The following is a 17,925-nucleotide window of genomic DNA, read 5'->3' on the forward strand; positions in this document are numbered from 1 at the left end:
TCCAGGGTTGGCCGCTTTGGTCCCGTGGGGAGGATGGTGCTGCCAAGTGTGTGCCGGACGGTTCTGGTCACGCCGTGCAGGTAGCCGAGGAGTAACGTGTGAGAAGGCACCCGGGACTGTAAATGCCCCGTTTCTTGTCCGGTTTGCATTTTCTTCAGTGAGCAGCGATGTTCTCTTTCTTTCTTTTTTTTACTAAAAATTTTTTTTCACGTTGTTAATTTTTTGAGAGAGAGCGTGTGAGCAGGTGAGGGGCAGAGGGAGACGGAAAGACTCCCAAGCAGGCTCTGCAGTGTTTTCATGGAGCCCGATGTGGGGCTCAGCCTCCCCCACCATGAGACTGTGACGTGGGCTGAAATCAGGGGCCAGACTCTCAGCCGACTGAGCCTCCCAGGCGCCCCGAGCACCCATGTCTTTCTGATGCCAGCGCCCTTTCTCTCTGCTCACTGTACAGCCTCGTCGTTTCTTTGTTCATTTATTCACAGCAACGTGATATATGGATTCTCATTTTATCCAGCGAACTGTTGCTGTCATTATTTATTTTGATGTTTGAATTGTCCCAGATCGGCCGGTAGCAGCCCCTTCAGGCCAGCTCTGTGTTCTTCAGTGCCTCTCTGTCACTCTCTGAACACATGCTTAGAGCTGGGGCAGAAGGGCGAGGAGACCCGTGCCGTTCCCGCTCAGCCCTGCCGTCCTGTCTCCGTCGTGAGGGTGTGGTGAGGACCCTCCCAGCGCTCACCCAGCCCTCCACCGAGAGCTCCCGGGGCCGAGGAGGGATCAGAAACAGATGCTGTTGTATGTGACATTTCTAGAAATAAGGCATTGACCTGAATAAAGGGTGCTCTTTGCTGTGTTGAGCTTATTTCTTGCATTGTTTTTGTGTGAGAATTCCGAGAATTCGGTGTTCCTATTTAAATATTAAAACTGAAGCTGGTGGTGGACCAGGGCGCTGGCGAAGCAGGTCCTCCCGGCAGAGGCCACGGTGCATGGTACTAAGCAGGGGGGTCACATGGGGAGTCTCCCAGGGTTCCCTCCTCCCCATGGCAGGGTGCAGGCCGGCTCGCCATGTGCCGGGACCTGAAGGTGCATTCTGCATTTTGTTTGCTTCCTTGTATGTGTCCGCACGGCTGCCAGACAGCTAGGGGACCCTGCGGCCTCCTCGGTGACTGGGGTGTGAGGGTCCTATGTTAGCTGCCAGCACTTACGAGCAGGGCAGCTATGCTGGATGGAGACGGTCACAGCGGACGTGACGGGGCCGCATTGCCGGATCAGCTGTGTAAGGAAAGGAGGAGCTGCTCAGCAAACCAGGTGCTGAGGAAGCAGACTGCAACAGGGTGTTGTGGGTAGTGTGACAGGGGACCTGAAGAAGTGACTTCAAGTGGAGAGAGTAGATAATGGCTGAAGGAAGACAGAGGAAAAGGAAAACGCTTTCTAGGCTGATGGAGGAGAGCAAGTGTGAAGGTCCTGTGGCAGGGAAGTCGTGGCCGGTTTTCCAGCTGCAGGAAGGCCAGCTTGGCCAGAGAGCAGGGGCCTTACCCGCTCTATTGGTTGTTGGATCTCGGTCGTGAGAGCAGTGGGAGCCGTTGGCCAGTTTTAGCAGAGGGATAACAGGAGCAGTGTTTGAACCCTGCCGCCTTAGAGTTTGCTTCTGAAACAGTCGTTAGGCGCAGGCCTCTTTCCGTGTTCTGTAATACACAGACCATCACAGGCACGACTCCTGAGCGTTGGGTTTGGAGACAGAAACGTTTATCCTGGGGCCTCTACTGCCCACTGGGGACTCCTCCGCTGAGGGGGAGCGCAGCTTCGGTGCGTAGAGCGCAGGGTTGGAATTGGCCACCTTCACTGCCTCCTGCCCTCAGGATGTGTCCCGCCCGCCCGCTGCTCTGTCCCTGGTTCCTGCTGCTGACTCAGCCTGGGTTTGCTCTTTTGTTCAGTTTTGTTCCCCAGGATTTAGGACAGTTTCAAGGACATTATAAATATTTAAAAAGGCATTTGTTGAAATTTAGATGACCCCAGTTTGTGAAACTTGAAAACACCAAAAATAACATTAATCCTTGTTATTAATTCTTCAGGCCATCTTTTCAGGCTAAAATGTGATTCGTTCCCAGACTCCTCCTTTATTCAGTTTACAAAATGGGATATCAGACATACCATTTGGCACTTTTTGGGGTTGTATCGAGGGGGGAGTGTGCTCTGAGACTTGCCCACGCGCAGAGCCGGGTCAGGGCAGAGTGCGCCTCACGCAGGGCAGGAGGTCCCGCTGGGTGTCCTGTGCTGAGCCGCCTCTCTGGCGTGGAGGGCACAGCTCCTGTCCTGACCTCGTGCCGGGCGTCAGGCAGTCCCTGGGGCCAGGGCTGCGCTCGGGCATCAGGAAGGAGGGAAGTCGGATGGGAGGGAGTTGACAGTGAGGTGAGGAGGGACAGAGCCGCCATGGCGTTGTGACAGAGGGTCCTGGGAAGACCAAGAGGTCAGGGAACTGGGTGTAACACAGGGGGGTGGGGTGGGGGGTAAGCCTAGGCCTGTCCCTGCTGGCTCCTGTCTCTCCCCCTCCAGTGGGAGGGAGGCTGGCTGAGCCGGAAAATGGCCAAAAGGCAAACAGAAGAGAGGAAGGAACTGGGGCAGAATCTGGATTAGTCACATATTTGAGGATATGTGTATTCTAGAAACTTCCTTTTGGAGGAGAAGGTCTTGTGCATAAATAGTTGTCTTTAAGAGCTTTGAAATGTTTTAGTGGGCAGAATTAATAACTTTCAGAGAAATGACTGTTTAAGCGAAATTGGGGCAAGATTGGCCATTGTTTGTTACAGGTCAGAAGCTCCTTGTAGTGAATCTGAATCTCTCTGCATTTACGTTTTGGGTTGTTATAGGGCTATGGTGTTGGGGAGTGAAGTGCTGAAATCAGAAATGAGGATTTGCGAACTCCCTCTCCCCAGGGGAAGAGGAGCCCCCTCCCCATCCCCACAGGGAAGGAGCCCCCTGCCTCAAGGTCCTCCAGGCTGCTCCCCCAGGGCCTGTGACGCTTCTCTCCCCAGCCTGCAGGGGGAGGCTCAGCTGCCCTGGGAACCTGGGGGGGAGCCCTCGGGTCCCCACTGGGCTTTGTTTCCTTCCCCCGAAGGCCAGTTAATTTTGCCTTTTCGTGATGCCCCCAAAGACCAACTAATCTCGAAGCTAGAGCGATAACCACGCTAGAGTAACTGCCCCGTTCCCAAGCTCCCGCCACGCAGTGAGCCCCGCGTCCGCGCCATTGGGTCCTCTCCGGGCGTAGGGTCCCCTCGCCTCGCTTCGGGAAGCCCGGGCACCTACGAGCCCTGTGTGCTTTGTGCTCCTTAACCTTCGGGGTTTGGTTTTCTGTCCACGTGCACCCACTGGTGCAGTGGTGCAGGAAGCATTGAAGACTTAAACTGCTTAGTGCTGTGGGAGGACCATGGGCGCCGCAGATGCATAACGCGCTCAGCTCCCGCTTTACTGCTGCAGTTTAACCCGGGTGGTGACCTAGGCACCTGGAAGAAAACGTTAGCCTGTTTATTTTCTTGCTCCTTTTCTCCTTTGAACAGTGGTCTTCAGAGACGAAATAGAGCCTTAAGCGTATTGATATTTAGAAACTTCGTGTAGCGTGCATATCATTTGTTGTCCAGATTCCGAGCGAGCTTTCCAAAGATCACAGGGCCAGGCCCAGCATTGTTGCAGTTAATAGAAACCTGTTCCGTGAGGTCTGCGGGCTGTGCGATCGGCCGCACCGGCGTGACAGTGAAGTGGGCCTTATCGGACGGAGAATTCCTGAGAGGCTGCCCTGGGACCCTAGCCACTGTCCTTCTGTGTGTCCTGACAATGTTATCTGTCCCCTCAGTGCGGAGTATCAAATGTCTGTCACGAGTACAGAAATTAATGTAATGTCACCTGAAGACATGCAATTAATCTTTTAGAGGTTTTCATAATACCTTTACAGAAAGAGTTGCCAGTTTGGCGGATTTGGATTTTGGGGTTTAGAAGAAGATAAGGAAAATTAATTTTTCATCAGGGTTAATACAAGCTAGCAGGGCCACAAAAGCTGAGAAAAATGGTTGGGGAATTTGTCAAGTGTTGTCACTCTAGAATAATGCTGCTTAACGTCTGATAGGTGTAATCAAGAGTTGAGATTTCTATAGAGAGGGATTAATCAATTTGCTCACTAGTGAATGCAAGTCAGTGATATCACTTCTTCATGGCATTTAAGAATGAAAATAAGATTTGATCTGTCAAATTGCAAGAAGCCCTGACAGTATCAATAGGCATTTTTATCTATACATTTAAACCATTTGTTATAAATAAATTTGTCCTGCTAATGTTGGTGGCTCCCGACCTCATTTTTTGGGAACGATTAAGCTGATGACAAGTATTCCCTAAGCTTACTTAATTCAGGTGGTGCCTCTTATATAATTTGAAAGAGGAAAACTGCTCTGAAAAGACATTTTTATAGTATTCGTTAAAAGGTGATCATTTATGAAAACAACCAACAAAATATTTCTGGTTTGTGTGGTCTCAGGTGGGCCAGCCTCTCCTCGTCTGTGTTTCAGAGGCGGCAGAAGGTACTGAGGACATGAGCAAACCTGCTGCCCTGTGAGGTGTCTGAAAGGGGGCTGTGCCCCCCCGGAGAAATTCACTTTCACAGCGAACGTTCCTCTTTCAGGGGCGCCTGGCCAGCTCAGTGTGGAGGAGCGTGCGGCTCTTGATCGCATGGTTGTGAGTTCGATCGAGCCCCACTTTGGGGGTAGAGATTCCTTAAAAATAATAAAATCTTTAAAAAAACACAAAACAAAACCAAAGCAGACTGACTTGTTTTGAACGGGATGCACTTTACCATCCACAAAGGGTCAGTTATTTCTTTCTGTGAACATAACAGGTTTCTGAAAATCCTAATTCAACGGCAGTATTTTTTTTTTTGTATCTTTTATTTATTTCTAGGAGAGAGAGAGACAGCGTGAGCAGGGGAGGGTCAGAGAGAGAGGGAGTCACAGACTGAAACAGGCTCCAGGCTCCGAGCTGGCAGTCAGCACAGAGCCCGATGCGGGGCTCGAACCCACGAACCGCGAGATCATGACCTAAGCGAAAGTCGGACGCGTAACCGACTAAGCCATCCAGGCGCCCCTAATGGCAGTATTTTTAAACTTACATATGTGAATACAAACGATTTTAGGATCTCTCTGAGAGCTGTAACTGTGTATGTAAGTTACGGAAGACTTCCAGGTGGGTGGGGCTTCTGCGTGGTTTGCTCCTCATTCACCCTCGTCGGGGTGCGTGTGCTCCTGGCCACCCGAGGAATTACTACGTTGACTGCTTTCACAGCTGAGCTGGCACAATTCTGGAACGTGAAATTCTCCCCAAAATTAGTTTTTCATCGTGCTGATTTGAAAGAGAAGAGTTGGTCTCTCCACTGAAAAAATGAAACCTCTCCGTTTTTCTCCCAGAAGCGAATGATTGTTGAACTTCGATTTCGGCCTTCAGGGCTCAGTGTGGCTTTTAGGGCAGCAGCACAGGGGCCTTTGTTTTTGGGTGGCGGTTAGCCTTTCTGGGCTCAGCTTCTGCTGAGAACAGTTGCGTGTCGAGGCCGCGCATCCCGGGAAGCAGTTACCGTGTGACCAGGGGTCTCGGGGTCTCCCCCTGCCCAGTGCGGAGAACAGTTGCTGGAAGGGAGGGTTGAAGGAGCCGCACTGCATCACCCCACAGGCCTGCTCAGCCCTCCCGCCCCGCCGAGCGGGGCCGCCTTCCTGCCTTGCCCGGCTCTGTCATGAAGGTGACCATGTGGCCGTAGCTACTGCAGGGTTCGGAATCGCCATGGGTCCGAGCAGTCCTGGGGCTCACCGGTGCTTCCTGCCCCCTCCAGTAAGCAGGGGTTCGGAGCGGCCTTTCCAGGAAGTCGGCCCGGCGTCCTAGTCCCTGCCTGAAACACCCCCCTTCCTGTGTGCGGCACTGACTGAGCGAGTGCCTGGCTCCGCCGCTCTGTCCGCCCTCGGAGGCTGCTGTGGGGCTGATTGGTGACAGCAGGGGGCGAACACCCCCGTGCCCCTGAGTTCCTGCCCTGGGGCCAGAGCCGTAGGTGAGGGGCAGACCCACAGAAGACGGGTCCCTCTTGTCAGGCGATTTCTTAGGGGGCCCTAGATGAGGCCTTCACACCACACGTGGGACCCCCCTCCACATCACGGGCTTCTGCACTCCGCTCTCCCTGAGGAGAGTCTCGTCCTCGCAGATACGAAAGGAGAGGCTCTGTGATACCTGTTTTTCCTCAGCTTTGGGGTCAAGCCTGTTTTAAAAAGTGAACATTTCTTGAAAGGAAAATGAAAGCGTAGAACTTTGTTTTTCAAAGTTTTTATCTGACACGAATGTCTCCTCTCACAATAAATTACCACAAGTCTCTTACCCAAAGTAGCAATGAAGATAAGTTTTCTTATTTGGAGTATTTCTTGACTAAATGTTTCTGTTCTCAGTTCCCAGTTTAAAAAAATCATCAGATCAGGGGTGCCTGGGTGGCTCAGTCGGTTAAGCTTCCAACTTTCGCTCAGGTCATGATCTCGCGGTTCATGGGTTTGAGCCCCGCGTCGGGCTCTGTGCTGACAGCTCAGAGCCTGGAGCCTGTTTCAGAGTCTGTATCTCCCTCTCTCTCTGACTCTCCCCTGGTCACGCTGTCTCTCTCTCTCTCCTAGAAATAAATTTAAAAAAAAAATTTAAAAAAAAAACATCAGATCACTAGTGTTCTATATTTATCATCCAAATACATACACGTGTCGTATACCTTAAAATAGGTGATTGTGATATCTTTGTGTGCAAGCTGTTCTGTTTAAAGTTTACTATCTAGATGGTCTTGTGTTTAGCTTTGGATTGCTAAAGAAAAAGCATATGATAATATTCTTTTTGTCCATTGTCTGTATGGACGTCGCTCCTTTTAGGCCACATGTAACAGCTCATTGTCTATTCTGCAACGTGGCATAACGTTTCCTGATGCACAGAAATAGTACTACTAACTTGAAGGCTGGCCTTTTTAATCTTGTAGTGACATGTGGTCAGTGCCTGCGTCCTCACCGACGGTGCGACAGCCTCTCATCCTGATACTATAGGCCTTTTTACACAGCACGTTGAGAACTGCGCGGTAAAGTATGATTTACTGTGCACTGATTTATTCAGTAGCTATCTCAGGACCATCAGTGCGCAAGACATTTTGGCTTGGTGAGCAACGCAGACTTTCGGGGTCTAATCTGCTGGTTTCTTCAGATGCTTGTGAGGTAGTGTGTGCTCTGGGTGCCCTCGAACTTTCACCTTGCCGGGGTGAACTTCCAGGGGACTTACTTAGATCCCTTAAGTCCATACAGTGAGAGGTTCTCGCATACAGCTAGCCAGCATGTAGCCAGTTCGTTGCCTCATGTCGGCAGAAGGGTGGGGGGTGGAAGGTCAGCGGGTAGACTCTGGCACCCCGCACACAGCCTCTTGTGGGGCCTGGAGCTCCGCGGGAAGTATCTGCTCGTGTGACAGAGAGAAGTGTCCGTGAGGCCCGGGCAGCTGAACGCATGCGTAGGAGATGCAGGAGTCTTGTACTAACACGGTTCCAGGACTTCAGAGAAGTTAATAAGTGATGGACCACTGGCTCTTAAGAAAGATGAGGATATGGTGTAATCCTTAAAATTTTAAACTTTGTATGTTGGAAAAATTCAAGTAAATACCAAACAAGAGAGAGGTCACATAGCTCTTTAAGGCAAAGACTTTGAAACATTGGGCACGGAGAGTGAGTCAGCCCTGCCCGGCCTGGATGCCAGCTTACGCTTTGGCTGGAAGGCCTGTGGAGAAGCTCTAAGCATCACAGACCAGCAGCTTAAATGTTTCTGTGGATCATGGTCTTGCAAAATGGCCTGCCTTTCCCACACTGCTACCGTATCATTCGGGGACATTTCTCTGCAAGGTTGGCGTGACTCTCGGCTGGCACTGACCGTGCACTTGATAAGAGGCACCGGGTCACAGAGCGTCGGGGGCGCCCATCCGGCTCGGCCGTCTACAGCCTTAGCTGGACAGCCATCAGCCCAGGAGCCCTTCAGATACACTGCGTCTGGGTCCCGGCTGCACGGAGCCCAGTTGGGTGGTTCTGGAGTAAAGCCCAAGATGGCTCAGATTAGAGCTCTCCGCAGGTGACAGGTGCGGAAGCCGCGTGTCCCTGCCTGGCCCGGGCAGGTCCAGGAGAAGTGGTCCTCAGGAGAAAGCCTGCGCGTTTTCAGCAGAAGCACGACGTGGGCTGCTCGTTTGTAGAGGACGCCACCCCCCACCCCCCACCTCCGGGCCGACAGTTTCCTTCTGTCCCTGGGTGGTTGCGGGTTTTCCTGCGTGCCCCACACGCTCCTGGCTGCCCAGTGTCCGGGCAGCCGGCCCTGCGCTCCTGGGGTGAGCGCCGCCCGGGCCTGGCACGCGGTCCTGCCGTCTTGGGACGTTCTGTCTGCTGGCGTCTGGGTGGCGCCCTTGACATACGCGTGTGGGCTCTTCTTTTGCAGCGTTCTTCTCTTTTGGTGCCTGCTTTTCTCTGCGGGTCATGCCAGCCTCCGAGGAGGAGCCGGAAGGTTCTTTGTCCTCTGTCTTCTGGAAGAGGCCTTGTAATTGGCTGCCTTCGTCCTGCCGCAGTGATGTGGCGCACCGGTGAGTCCGGTGGGCTTCCCTCTGAGGTTTTCCGTTGCCAGTTCAGGGTCGCCCCAGATTTTCAGCTCTTTCTTCTGGAATCAGCGCTGGTGTTCTACATTTTTCATGCCATCTGCCCATCTCACCTCAGTGGTCTCGCTGGGTGTAAAGTTGTTCATGATGTCCCTTTTCGTTTCGGCAGGGCCAGTGAGATGAGTGGCTCTCTGATTATGGAGGTTGATCGTTTGTGCCCTCTCTCTCCTTTTCTTGACGAGTTTCCTGATCAAGGTCATCAGTTTCGTTGATCTCAAAAATGCAACTTTTGGTTTCATTGATTTTTCTCCATTGTTTTTCTTTTTCTTGTGCCATTGCTTTTTGCTGTGATCTTATCATTTCCTCCTTGTATTTTGAGCTTGATTTCCTTTTTTCCTCTAGCTTTTTGAGATAAAAGCTCAGGTTATTGATTTCAGATTTCTTTTCCTCTCTGACATAACTGCTGTAGTTGATTCTCCTAGATTTTGATATACTGTATTATTTGTTCAGTTCAGAATTTTTTTGATCAGTTTTTTATTCCTGTTTCATTTCTTAGCCCAGCTTCCTAGGGCTCAACCCTGTCGCTGCATAGCCGTCACTCAGGAGGAGATTGGCCAGTGGTCCAGTAGGGGCGGCGCTTGCCTGACCCCATCCTTCCTGCCCGCCCCTCAGGCCCCCAGTGCCTTCGGAGCACACTGACCCAGGCTTTCAGGAGCCCTTGCGGTTCCAGGATCTCATTACATTTCTCCGATTACTGGCTGGTCTGCTGTTGTTCCAGAAGGGACTGGGGCTGACAGATTGGTGGGCATGCCCCACTCCCTTCCCCCCCAGGTTTCCTGACAGCACCACTGTGGCTCCCGGGCCTGCAGGCCGCACCGGGTCTGCCCCGCGGGTCAGTGGGGAGCCCCATCACCGAGCACAGACCACCCGCACCAGGTCTCGGGACCAGGTGCTGCTCTGTCTTGTTTCACTTTTGTCGATGTCGGTGACCTGAGGTGCTTACTCTGGGCGGTTCTGTCCAGTTACAGAATATGTTTTGGGGAAGGAGATGGGCCAGCGTCTTCCTGCCGCGGAAGCCAGAAGCCCTGCTACGTGGGACATTTCTCATCTCTTCTTTCCTGGGACCTGATTGCCTTGTGCAGTTTTTACAGAACTCTCATCTACACCTGTCTGGCCCCAGCCCCTATTCCTACAGTCTATTCCACTCAGCTGTCCCTAAAAGATAAGTTTAAAATTCTTTAAAAGTGTATTTATTTTGAGAGAGAGACAGCATGAGTGGAGGAAGAGCAGAGAGAGAGAGAGAGAGAGAGAAAGAATCCTAAGCGTGTTCTGCGCCAGCAGCACAGAGCCCAACGTGGGGCTCAAACCCATGAAACAGTGAGATCATGACCTGAGCTGAAACCAGGAGTCAGATGCCTACCTGACTGAGCCACCCAGGCGCCCCCAAAGAGAAGTTTGGGTGGGGGGAGAGAGAGGGACACATATAACACAGGGGCTGCAGCTGAGTTCGCTTCTCCAGTTCCTTCTGGAAGCACTGGGGGCTGAACAGTCTGGGGGCAGGTCCACGGACCACAGACCGCTGCGCTCCCGTTCATGTGAGCCGTAGAGCCTCGTGCTGATGGAAGCGCGAGGTCTGCTTTTCACAGTCGAGCGTCCATTTCTGCTAAGATTATGTCATTGAGCAGCTCAAGATGGGGGTCTCTTGCCATCCACACTTTCCCTCGTGACGCGGCCCTCGATACTGAGAGCAGCGGACAGGCACCATCGGAGGTGTTTCTATGCTGCCCGGGGGTATCCCGAACATAAACACCGCAGCTTAAATGTGTTAGATGGCAAATACTCAACTGAGACCGTTTTAAGGATCTCACGGGCTTTGTTAAGCACCTCGTGAGGTGGGCAGTGCCTCATCCAGCAGGCAGAGGGGCCCCTAGGAGATGCACAGACGGAGATTTTCTTAGAAGGGGGCTGGGGCAAGAGTGTTACTGCTCTCAGAGGCTGCTGGCTCTCCCTTCGGGGTCTCACCGTGCAGGTGACCTCACCTTCCTCTGGGGGAGAGGGGCCCCTGTGGCCTGCCCTTTAGCCCCGATGGAAAACTTCCTGATGGACCAGTGAAGACTACATTTGTCAGGGCGGCCGAAACTGCAGTTCGATTAGGGAGTGAGCCCTGGTTTGGGAGCTCGGTGTGAGTGACACCATTTTGGGTCTGTGGTTTTCTTTTTAACAAACAGCACCATTTTTAAAGTCAAGAAATGAGGGAACATTAGTAAAACTGAAAAGGTTAGATTCTGGTCCTTGTGAAGCTCTTACTAGGGCCACCGGTCCCTTCTGTGTGCGAGGCCGGGGGAGGCCCTTGGTGTCCCAGCAGGAGTGTCCGGATGGGGAAGGGTCGGGGGAGGGAGAGGCCCCGGGCACCTCCCAATGCTGAGTCCCCAGCGCCCACAGCCAGTGAGGTACGTCCCAAGGACGGGGGATGGTCCACTTGCCTTAGGTCTGAGGACAGGGCAAGAGTGTAAAACCACTGCCTGTGCAAACCCAGCGTGTTGTGACAAGACACCCCTGGAAATGGTACGTGCGTGTCGAATATGAAGTACTTTTTGAGCTAAGCACTGTTGCACTGAACCAAGCCTCACATGCCTTAATCACAGACCTCGTGTGTGTATACAGTAATTAAAGACCTTCGTGTTACAAATTTCAAAACTGTGATTAAAACCCAAACACTGTCAAATGAGAAGTCTGCTGAGTGGCCCTAGCGAAACGACATGTTGGGTTTTCCGCCTGTCTGAAATGGTGCGGTGCTTGGTGCTGGTCGAGGCAGACCCACCGCTGCCGGGGAGGCCTCCTGGCCGCACACGTACTGACCAGCCGCTGCCTTGTTTCAGCAGGGAGGAGAGAGCGACGGCTTTTTTCACCCCGAGGGCCAGCCCCAGCGGCTCCCGCAGCCCCCGGAAGCCCGACAGCTGCCCGCCCGCAAGGTGACGCTGACCAAAGGGGCGCCGCAGCAGCCCCTGCACCCGCCAGTGGGGGCCCACGTGCACCCGGCCGGCCCCCCGGGCATCAAGAGCATCCAGGGAGTCCATCCGGCCAAGAAGGTACTGCCTGTGACCTAGGCCGCGCTGCGGCAGCGTGGCCACCCCACGGGAGGGCTCCGATAAATTCATAAGTGAACCGTAATTCCCTGTGCTGGCTTCAAAAGCTCATGTGTTCACAAAACACAAAAGGGTGTTGCTTTAATGGGACAACTCGAGGAGAGGCCGCATACCTGAGGTTGTGGTGGTTTTCTGCGGCTCCGAACCCGTGTCCGCAGACCCCAGTCCGACTCGGTTCCTTCCCTGTTCAGCGCGCTCTCCCTGCTCTGCCGACCGAGAGCCAGACGTCCCCCTTAGCCCGTGCGCGGGTGGGAGAGCCGGGTCCCTGCGGAAGGCGGCCCTGACTGGTTCTGACTCCAGTTTTGGACAAATGAGGGTATCTGTCACACCTCCCAGGGGAGGTGAATGTTCTTTTGCACACCGAATCTAGAACCCTCCCTGGGAGAAGAGTGTCTGCTCGTCCTGTCCTGTTTCCGGGGTGAGGTGCCTTTTCCTCAGCTTCCCCAGAGCCTGGCAGTACAGTCCCCTCTCTCCTTCCTCTTGGTGCATAAGCCAGAGGCCCCTAGTATGATGAAGTTACATACGGGAGGAAGCAGGGAAGCAACACTTGCTTGGAGTTTCTTCTAGAAAGCTCCGGAGTCCACTAGCTCATCCTAGGTGTCCAGCTGCTGACCCAGGTAGTAATAGAGTGAGTATGCAGGCTGCTCTGGGTCTGTTACCCTGTCTGTATTATCTCGTAAGCACTTTATGATGTAGGAGCAAATAAAATTACCCCCTTCTTGCAACAGAAGACGTGTGCAGACATTAAGTCTTATCTTTGGTCTTTGAAGGTTGCTCCAGTCTAAACTGGCTTTGGTCAGGTGCCGTCCCTGGGGGCAGGAGGAGAGGGGCCTCAGAGGCCCCGCCCCCCGTGTAGTCGTGCGCAAGAGTAAGCCCTCGAGTCTCTTTGTCCGAAACCCCCGTCTGCTCTTCCGCGGAGCGAGCACACTAGTGTTTCCCTGCTCACTCGGGCTCTTGGGTGGGTTTCATCAGAGGTGCATCTAAAAAGCCTGGTGCCTGGCGTGTCAGCAGGCGTTTGGTAAAGGTATTTTATTAACGTCATGGTTTATTACTTTATGAATGTTTATTTTGAGAGAGCGTGCAGGGACGCGCAGGTGGGGGAGCGGCAGAGGGAGAGCGCGCCCGCACAGGGCCTGACTCGGGGCTCCGTATCGCCAGCCGCGAGGTGACGACACGAGCCCGGGTCGGGAGTTAGACGCTCAGCGGGCTGAGCTCCCCAGGCACCCCCAGTGTTGTAACTTCGAGCCGGAACGTAAGGATGCGTGTTTCCTGCCGCTTTGCTGCCAGTTTTCCTTGCAACGGAATTTTTACTTTAATTCCAGTGTAGTTAACACACGGCGTTCCATGGGCTTCAGCGTACGAGATAGTGCTCAGCAGCCTTCCCTTACTCTGTGCACGTCATCTTAAGTGTGCTCTTAATCCCCTTCCCCTGCTTCGCCCTTCCCCACCCCCCTGCCCCGTGGCATCCACCATTGTGTTCTCCACAGCTAGGAGTTTGGGGGTGTCTTGTCTCTTTTTCTGTTTTGATTTGTTTCTTAAACTCCATGTATGAATGAAATCACACGGTGTGGTCTTTCTTCGACTTCCTTCACTTCTCATCAGACTCTCTAGCGCCATCCAGGTCATCGCAGATGACCAGATTTCGTTCCTTTCTCTGGCTGAGTCACATTCCGGCGTGTGCATGCACGCCACAGGTTCTCTGTCCATGTGTGTCCGAGGGCACTCGGGCGGCCGCCGTAGTTCTGTTGTGACCAAGGCCAGTGTAACATCGGGGTGCAGTGCGTGTGTCCCTCTGAATCAGTGTTTGTGTGTTCTTTGGGTGGCCACCCAGTAGTGCTAAATCCTAAGGGAGTTCTTCTTCTAACTTCCTGAGGACCCTCTGTGCTGCTCTCCGCGGCCGCACCCCCCTACAGTGCCCGAGGCCCCCTTTACCCCACGTCCCTGCCAGCACCTGTTACCTGTGTTGTTGACTTTCTCCATCCTGACAGGTTGAGGTCACATCTCATTGTGGGTTTGATTTGCGTTTCCCTGATGGTGAGTGACGTTGAGCGTCTTTTCCCGCATGTGTTGATCATCTCTGTGTCGCCGTGGAGAAATGTCTGTTCACATCTGCATTATTTAATTGTATTGTTTTCTGGGTGTTGAGATGTAGCAGTTCCTTCTATTTGGATACTAACCCTTGGATCTGATCTGTCATTTGCAAATAGTTTTTTCCCCATCCTGTAGGTGGCCTTTTAGTTTTGTTGATTGTTTCCTTCGCTGTGCATAAAATTTTCATTTTGATGTAATCCCAATAGTATATTTTTGCTTTTGTTTCCCTTGACTCAGGAGACCTATCTAGAAAGATGTTGCTATGGCCGATGCCCGAGAAGTCACTGCCTGTGCTCTCTTGACGGATTTCTATGGTTTCAGGTCTCACATTTAGGTCCTTCATCCATTTGGAGCTTATTGTTGTGTGTGGTGTACGAACATGGCCCAGGTTCATTCTTCTGCACGTCGCTGTCCAGCTTTCCCAGCGCCATTTGTTGAAGAGACTGTCTTTTTCCCGTTGTATTTTCTTTCCTGCTTTGTCAAAGATTAGTTATAATGGTGGGTTTCTTTTGGATTTTCTTCTCTGTCCCATTGATTTGTGCGTCTGTTTTTGTGCCAGTAGTTGAGTGTTTGGATTGCGACAGCTTTATAGTATAACTTGAAATCTGGGATTATGACACCTCCAGCTTTGCCTTTTTCAAGGTTGCTTTGGCTGTTTGAGGGTCTTTTGAGGCTCCATATAAATTTTAGGGTTGCTTGTTCTGGTTCTGTGACAAATGCTGTTGGTATCTCCACAGGGATTGCATTAAATCTGTGGATTACTGGGGGCCGCATTTGTTCTTCCAACCCATGAGCATGGGATGTCTTTCCATTTCTTTGTGTCATCTTCAGTTTCTTTTATCAGTGTTTTATAGTTTGCAGAGTATGGGTCTCTCATCTCTTCAGTTAACTTTATTCTTGGGTATTTTATTATTTTGGGTGCAGTTGTAAATGGGATTAATTCCTTAATTTCTCTTTTTGCTGCTTCTCTATTGGTGCACAGAAATACAGCCGATTTCTGGATGTTGATTTCACGTCCCTTGACCTTACTGGACTCATGTATCAGGTCTAGCAGTTTTTGGTGGAGTCTTGTGGGTTTTCTGTACACAGTGTCCTGTCGTCCGCAGAGAGTGGAAGTTTGACTTCTCCTTAACCGATTTGGATGTCTTTTATATCTTCATGTTGTCTGATGGCTGCGGCTAGGACTTCCGTGCTATGTTGAACAAGAGTGGTGAGAGTGGACATCCCTGTCTTGTTTCTGACCTTAGGGAGCGGCTCCTGTCAACCCCCCGTTGGCTGTGATGCGGGCGGTGGGTTTTGACATAAGGCCTTTATCATATTGAGGTCGGCTCTCCCCAAACCTGCTGTGTTGAGGGTTTTGATCGTGAATGGACGCTGTGCTTTGTCAGATGCTTTTTCTGCATCTCTTGAACTGATCCCGTGGCTTCTCTCCTTGCTCTTGTTGATGTGGTTTATGTGCGACTTTTGTGTGTTTTCCAGTGTGACTTCTCTGAAATATGCTTTTGTACTTTTCAGACACTTCACAGGAGGACGTTTGCCACCTTCTGCAGAGCGTTAAGGAATGTGGTTTTGTGTGCACGTCCCTTCCTCCCTGCCCTGCCCTCTGATGGACCAGGGGGTCGTCTTTGTTTCTTGGTACCCAGACTCTAGGACAGAATTTGGGAAGGATGTCTGGTGCTGCTCAGACCCACCCTGACGCTTGCATCTCACGGCTGCCCTGCAGGGGAGGCGCTCTACCTAATCTCTAATTAGAAAACACCAGAGGGGCGCCTGGACGGCTCAGTCGGTTAAGCGTCCGACTTCGGCTCAGGTTGTGATCTCACAGTCCGTGGATTCAAGCCTTGCATCGGGCTCTGTGCTGACAGCTCAGAGCTTGGAGCCTGGAGCCTGCTTTGCATTCTGTGTCTCCCTCTCTTTCTGCCCCTCCCCTGCTCACGCTGTCTCTCTCTTTCTCAAAAATAAACGTTAGAAAAAAGAAAAGAGAGGAGAGAATACCAGAAAGGTCAGCAGTCTCCTTGTATGTAAAAGATCCTGGAATAATGGTTTTGAACCCTTGGCAACTTAAAGACTCGTAAGGTCTGGGCCCTTCTGTAGACTGCTGAGGACGTAACGTGGGTGGGGTGAGCGCGGGGCCATGGCTGTGGCTTGGAATTTTATGGTGTGTGTTGTAAAAGCTCTGTGGACGACTCTGTGGCAGCCGGGAAGCGACCCCTGCCCACCCTCGGCGGCCCCCTGCCACAGAACCCGCCTTTCAGGTTCTCGGGGTGCCACATGTCACAAGGGGGCTCGGGGCATCACGTGGCCTGTGGTGGCACCAGCCCCCACTGACGTGGCCTGGAGTACACTGGGGAACTGCGGGCCTGGGGCCCTCCGGCCCAGGGAAGTTGCTCAGCTCTGGTCCCGCTGCGTCATCTCCAGCAGCGTGGCTCCACCAGGAGTGCCCACCTGGGCCACGCCTCCTGACGACACGGAGTCAGGCTTCGAGGCTCCGTCTCCTCCCTTCGCCCCTCCAGGTCCTGGGGGTTCTTTCGGTTAGACGTTGAAGCCCGCGGGTAGTGGACGAGAACCACAGGAAACCCCGCAGCTCGCGGTGTATTTTAGTGGGTTCTGAGTTGTTTTCGCATGCTCACAGTCTCAGTAGCTGTTGAAACAAACTCGAAGCTTAGAAGTCACACAGTTACTCTTGTCGTTGCCAGGTCATCATGCACGGGAGAGGCCGAGGCGTGGCGGGTGCCATGGGCCGGGGACGCCTCATGCCCAACAAGCAGAACTTGCGGGTGGTGGAGTGTAAGCCTCAGCCGTGCGTCGTGTCCGTCGAAGGGCTGTCTTCGTCCACCACTGATGCCCAGCTGAAGAGCCTGCTGACGTCCGTCGGGCCCATCCAGGTGGGTCACCTGCGCCCTCTCCCGCTTTGTGTCCATTGAGAGTCCCTTTGTGTCGGTCACTTGGTGTTAAAATCCTACATTTGAAAAGACAGACATCTATCTTGTCTGCTGTGCACACTCACGATCAGAACCTGTGCCGTAGAGTGTTTGGCAGTTTTCAGGTGCTCAGTCACGGGCTTTACGAAATAATTTCGCTGACTGAACAGATTACCCTTTGAAACCCTCATGTTGTCCTGATGTTCGCGTATGCTGCAGTAGGTATGTACTCTTTGTTCTGTCACACGCTTTTGTGTGTAGTAACTTAAAAATTTTAATGCATTTAGCCTTCTTGATCTTAATTTCCAGAAATAGGTCACATGTTAACAGCTGTGAAACTTGTTTTAGATTTCACAAACATGAAATAATGTAGACTGTATTTTGATCTCTTTGTATTTTTTTTTTACAGTTTATTAAGAGAGAGAGATTGGGGTGGGGGGACAGAGAGAGAGGGAGGGAGAGAATCCCAGGCAGGCTCCACGCTGTCAGCACAGAGCCCGGATGTGGGGCTTGAACTCATGAACCATGAGATCATGACCTGAGCCAAGATCAAGAGTCAGATGCTCAACAGACTAAGTCACACGGGTGCCCTGATCTCTTAATTTTAAGATGAGTTGTTTTTAAGTGCTTGAAAGTGCCTGTTCAGCTGGTGCAAATATGTCTCCGGTTCTGCTGTAAACACAGTTCTCCATTCAGATCCCTGATCTCTGCTTCTTCCAGAGTCCTGAAGATAAACCAGCAGGGAAGTGGGGTGACCACGTTTCCCTTGAGCCGAGGGTCACCGGAGCCCTTTCCTACCAGTGCCACCTCCCCCCCCCNCAGCTGAGCCACCCAGGCGTCCCGGGGCTTCTAGTCTCTTGAATGGCCGTTTTTTCTGTTCTGGAAAGGATTAGAGGTGATTATGTTATGAGTTTGATTGTGGGACGTAAAGCCAGACCAAAACAACGTAGGATTATTTCATGCCTTGTTTTAATTCGCAAGTTAAAGAGGTAGGGAAACTAGAGGGAGCGTTCTGGGTTATGTCCGTTAACCCTCTCCGTGGGGTCTCCGGAAGGTGAGGCCCCCCCATGGCCCTGGAAGTCACTGAGGGCTGGGTTTCGCTCCTTCACCCA

The 17,925-nt window shown here is 52.3% G+C and overlaps 1 protein-coding gene across 1 annotated transcript in view; it reads left to right on the forward strand.

The window, feature by feature from the left end:
- The window catches only part of RBM33 (RNA binding motif protein 33), a 152,012-nt gene that overhangs the window by 125,834 nt on the left and 8,253 nt on the right, over nt 1-17,925 (forward strand). Inside the window, 2 exon segments of the mRNA XM_077761688.1 lie at nt 11,535-11,744; nt 16,589-16,777. Of these exon segments, the coding sequence (XP_077617814.1) occupies nt 11,535-11,744; nt 16,589-16,777 (399 nt within the window).

Source organism: Crocuta crocuta, unplaced genomic scaffold (assembly GCF_008692635.1).
Source record: "Crocuta crocuta isolate KB4526 unplaced genomic scaffold, BGI_CrCroc_1.0 scaffold408, whole genome shotgun sequence".
NCBI classification, from domain to species: domain Eukaryota; kingdom Metazoa; phylum Chordata; class Mammalia; order Carnivora; family Hyaenidae; genus Crocuta; species Crocuta crocuta.